Source organism: Arachis duranensis, chromosome 2, assembly GCF_000817695.3.
Source record: "Arachis duranensis cultivar V14167 chromosome 2, aradu.V14167.gnm2.J7QH, whole genome shotgun sequence".
In the NCBI taxonomy this organism is placed as follows: domain Eukaryota; kingdom Viridiplantae; phylum Streptophyta; class Magnoliopsida; order Fabales; family Fabaceae; genus Arachis; species Arachis duranensis.
The window spans coordinates 47,637,414-47,642,907 of record NC_029773.3 but is presented as its reverse complement, the minus strand read 5'-3'; the positions used below and the strand labels follow the sequence as shown (position 1 = coordinate 47,642,907).

General features: G+C 34.8%; 1 protein-coding gene across 1 annotated transcript; it reads left to right on the top strand.

The window, feature by feature from the left end:
• The first annotated feature begins 319 nt into the window (after positions 1 to 319).
• Positions 320 to 5,294, top strand: LOC107474279 (uncharacterized). The gene is made up of 4 exons (XM_016093892.3): positions 320 to 888; positions 3,911 to 4,023; positions 4,113 to 4,484; positions 4,641 to 5,294. Exons 1-4 carry the CDS (start codon positions 663 to 665, stop codon positions 5,292 to 5,294), a joined length of 1,365 nt encoding a protein of 454 aa, XP_015949378.2. The 5' UTR covers positions 320 to 662.
• Positions 5,295 to 5,494: the final 200 nt, after the last annotated feature.

Below are 5,494 nucleotides of genomic sequence, written 5' to 3'. Positions count from 1 at the left end.
TTTTAAATTTTTGAAAACTTAAATGTTCGCAAATTAAAAAGTTAATGACCTATTTGTTATTTTTTTAAAAAAATAATAAAAAAATTATTTACATTAAAAAAATTGTGTGGCCGACACGTGGTTGATTTAATGAATTGAATTGTTTCCGTAGACAAGGCTACATCATCCAACCCTGCTTTAGTCTTTACTCTTTACTTCGCTTTCAAAATTTGAAAGGAATTTTATTTTCTAAATAAAAAATGGCAGTAATTAAAATAAAGAAAAAAAATATACCCCGACCACACTGTCGTACTACTAGTATGGTGACTGTAGTTCTCATTTTTGCTACACAAGTTAACTCTCTCTCTCTCTCTCTCTCTCTCTCTCTCTCTCTCAGCAACCCTTTACCCATCATCTCTGCCTCTTCCTTCGAAGCTGAAGCCCTAACTAAAAATAAAAAGACATCAATTCTCATCAGCTTTTCATAAACCAGGAAAATTTCACCACACACACTACCTTATAACTTTTTCTGTTCTAAGGTGGAAAAAGAAAAGAGAAAAAAGAAGGAAAGAAGAAAAAGGGGGAAAAGATTTCATCACAGAGCTTCTATTTTGGTCACTGTCGTTTGTTAAATGGGTGCACCAGACTCAGCCGGGGATGGATCCTGACCGGCATTGCTCCCAATGGGAAAGTCCGACGAAGAGCACCACCAACCTTTGCCTCCCGGCGCCGCCGCCGCGGAAGATCCGAGGCCCAATGTGGCTGTCGGCGGTTCCTTTTCTTTTAGTCTTAGATGCCTTCTCGTCTTGCTCTTCTCCGCCGCCGTGTTCCTGTCGGCTCTATTCTTCTTGCCACCGTTCGCTAACTTCTCAGATCAGAAGGATCCACTTTCCCATTCACAGTATAAAGGTATGGTTACTATTCATCTATGGGTTTTATTGTTCTTTTTTTAAAGATTTTTGGCTGCGGCATTGTTTCATTGGCTTGGATCTATGTCCGGTTTGTGTGTTCAGTTATTTTTTCTTTTTCTTTTTCCGAAAATGGAAATTAGTGGGATTTTGATTTTGGGAATCCTATATTCTAGGTCATTGTGTTGTTTCTGGAAAAAGAAAATGATTGGGGTTGCTGAATATGGGGTTTGATTTGGATAATTATTCTTTTTTTAATTTGTTTAATTCTCAATTTGGTGTATGAATTAATGTTACTTGCGTCACTGGTGTGGAATCAATGTTACCATATGTGAATAATTTTTGTTTGTTAGGTTATTTGGAATTGGGTTGATGGCTTGGCTGATTTATTTTTATTGTTATTTTTGTTTTTTAATTTCTAATAAAAGAGATTTAGATTTAACCGTTTAGATACTGTACGCAAAAGAAGGGATTTGTATGTTGCTCGTGTTTTTATTAATTTAGGAAATAGCTTTTCTTTTGGTAGCTATTAAGGGAATTACTTTCCCGATATCTATTTTAAGTAATGTTGAAGATTTATTCCCGAGGGCTTGCATTTTTAGGAATAGCTTTCTTTTTGTTTTTTGTTTTTTGTTTTTTGTTTTTTTTTGTTTTTGTTTTTTTTTTTTTAATGTTGAAGATTTATTCCTGAGGGCTTACCATTTTTATTTTTGGGGCTACATTGCTAATTCTGGAATCGGCCTCAAGTAGGCTTTACTCTTGTTATGATATTTTGATAATTTTGCTTTTACTCTTGAGAGTGAAATTTGAACAGCATGGACAATGCGTTTGATAACTAATATTTTTTTAATCACTTAGAAAACTAGTCAGTTTTATCACGATTATAAGTTGTAATCATTTACTTTCCAGAATAAGTTTTCTATATTAGTAGTACCAATGAATACCAAAGCTTTTCAAGTTTTAGGGCGACACAATCTTATGCATTACTGTAATTTGTGATCGATCTGGGAATGGTATAGTACGACTTTTTTTTCTTTGAATTTAGAACTTGATATTTGAAGCTTTCCGCTTGCTAAGTCTGCATATCTTGCCAGAGCACCTATGGCTACCCTACATTCCTAAAATATAGGGTATACTAACTAGCTCTAACTGTTTTTTCTATCATCCATCCTCTTCAATTCTTCTCTTATCTCAAATTTTCGAATTCCAAATTGGAAGTTATATTTTCGGTTAGTGATATATGTCATGACCATAATATTCCTTTTATTTTATGCTTTTACATTTTTTTCTATTTGGTCGGATTATATTAAACATGTCCACACATATCAGCATAAGTTGAACTCAATTATTTTATTTATTTATTTGTATGTTCTGGGGGCCTTCAAATTATCAGCTATGTTTGATCTTTGATATTAGTTTTTGTTTGTGTCTTTAGAGTATTCCTTATGTAGAAAATCAGATAATCGTGTCTTGCACATTCAGATTAAGACTTAGCCGCAAAGCGAATGGTAATATAACTGTTGTGGTGTGCGCTGTCCCACTTGAATACACTTGCACGACTATATATCATATTGATGTGGAGGTCTTTCGAGTGTTCTAAGCTGTCAGAGATATTATTGCAATTAAATAAGTTCATTTCCTAAAATATTCAATAGGAAAAACTTTACTCAGTTCATGTCTTCATGAATACCTATTTGTTTTCAGGAATTTTTTTATGTCTGCCAGTGATGCAGAACCAATAAGACATTAAGGCTTGGTTTGGTAAAGTTTTTTTGAAGAAGTGCTTGTGCTTTTCAAAATCACAGACTCCTCATTTATGTTTAGTAAATGAAAAAGAACATGTGCTTTTATTTGCAGCTTTTAAAAGATGCGGATGCCTTTCAAAGCACCTAAGGTAGAGCTTTTTAAAGATGACTTGTGCTTATCAAAATTAAAAAGTCTAATATAATCTCATATATTAATTAATATCCAAATTTAATTCTTACATTAATGTCTATTATACTGTTTTTAATTTTTAAAAGCTATTTTACCAATATTGGTTGTGCTTATTAAGTCAATTTTTAATTTAATTTACCAAACATAGATGCTATAATTTTTAAAAAGTAAAAGTTTTACCAAAGTAAGTTTAAATATGGAGTAATTAAAATACCATGTAAAGTAAAATAATTACGAGAAATACTGCCATGATGACACGTAACTTGTATCTGTATGTGTCAGTAATATATTTTGTTTTAAATTTTTCAAAAGGTAAATGTAATTTTGATTTGTAACTACTGCCCTAGATGCAAGCAATGCAAGTAACTTAACTATATTTCTCTTTACTTTATACTTTTTGTAATTCCCTTCCCAAGAAAAGAGTAATGTATGGCTCAGAGCAAAGAGTTCTAAATTTTATTTATGGATGTGAATCTCATGGATATAAGATTCCTTTATGTAATTTTATGGAGATATGTTTGTAATAGAACTCAACTACAAGTGCCCACTTTTGCATTGTTTACGGCTTTTATTTTTAATTTTTTATTGTCCCTTTTCCTTCCTTTCTTATTGTTTTGATAAATATTGCTGTATCTGTTCATTTCTTCAGCATGCTGCTTGCATATTGGAATTTAATAGTCTTCATCAAGAAAACGTACAGCTAGATGGAATTATATTCTTTTCCCTTCCTGGTCTAGTCTAGGTCGTAGGGCTCATTCTGGTTGTGCAATTTGACATACTGCTATCTGTGACACAGTCTAATAATACATATGTAATGTCCAAGACAGAATTTCAAATGATTGATAATTCATATAGACTATGGGAGACATGCAGCTCAATGTAACCATTTTATGTTGAGCCGTTGTAACACGTTTCAATTTTGTGATATTTGAAGAACCTTGTTGTAATTATATAAATGAGCTACTATGCACTTCGGCTTATGTGTTACAATGTGTTCTGTGATTTTTAAGGTACAGCATGTAATATTTTACTAATTTAAGATAGATAATCAAATTCTTTTAACTTCATAATATTGTTTATCTTTTCAGGTCATGATATTGTTGCAAGATTTTTCCTTGAGAAGCCAGCTTCTTTGTTAGAAGACAACACCGTGCAGCTTGCAAATGACATTTTTGAAGAGATTGGAGTTCCCTCTACCAAAGTATCACCCTTTCTTTCTCTCTTTCTTTCTCAGGTACTTATTATATTAATAATATTGCATAATAATTTTATTCATGATTTTGAAACCAGGTGGTCATCTTGTCTCTAGATCCCTTCCCAGGATCAAACACAACAAAAGTGGTATTTGCAGTTGATCCTGATCGTAAATATTCTGAAATGTCCTCAGCTACTCTCAGTTTGATTAGGGCATTATTTAAATCTCTGGTTATCCGCCAATCGTTCCTCCAACTTACTCCATCCTTGTTTGGAAAACCCTCCTTTTTTGAGGTGCTAAAATTTAAGGGAGGAATCACTATAATTCCGGAACAGAAGGTGTTTCCTCTGCAGCACGTGCAACCTCTATTCAACTTTACTTTATATTTCTCTATTTATCAAATACAATCTAGTTTTGATAGGCTGACAAGTCAGCTAAAGTCTGGATTACATTTGGCATCTGATGAGGTTTGTCATTGCTATTTCTTTCTATAGTCTTTTCCATTATATTTCATTGATTGTGATAATATGTGAGCCCTCCATTGTGGCGGGCCAACTTAGGTTCCCCATGTGTAACTAAAGTTTTCGAAGCTATTACTGATTTATAGTTATTGTGCTATGCAGAATGTGTATGTCGTCTTATCAAATTCTGAAGGTTCGACAATAGCTGCTCCTACAATTGTTCAGGCGTCTGTCTTACTTGAATATGGAATTACTCCATCAAAGGAGAGACTAAAGCAACTAGCCCAAACCATTACCGGACCCCGTGCAGATAACCTCGGCTTGAATAACACTCAATTTGGCAGGGTTAAGCAGGTCCAACTTTCCTCCATCTTGCAACATTCTCTTAATGGCAGTAGGGGTAGTGGCTCTATCCAGTCGCCCTCTTCTGCTCCTGGTCCTATGCCTCATACACACCACCACCATCATCACCACCACCATCACCATCAGCTTCATAATGATCACCTCAGTGCTCATCTATCCCCTGCAAGTTCACCTACACCTGCACCTGCACCTGCACCTGCACCTGCATCTGCATCTACAGAAGGTGCAACTCCACCTGAAGTTGGTTCTCCTGCTGCAAGTGTGCCTGCAATAGGTAGAAGCTACCATGCTCAGCCTCCTAGTTGTCAACCTGTGTATAAGAAGAGGTCTACTCGGAAAGCTTTGAAACATAGTCATGTAACTCCTGCAGTTGCTCCTACTGCTTCTCCACACTATCCTGTTGAATCACCAAAACAACGGGTTGAATCCCCAGCATACATCTCTCATNNNTGAGTCGCCCCCACCTAAGAATGAACCAGCTGCAGCTCATTCGGACACATATTCAACTGGGCCATCACCATCTTCATGTAAGTATGCTTAATGATTTTGTAATAATGTTACAAGCAACGCAACCATTGTTACCAAAATTTTCACAATTGCATGTTTTAATACAATGAAAATTATTGGGAGTCCTAAACTCTTCTCCTAATTTC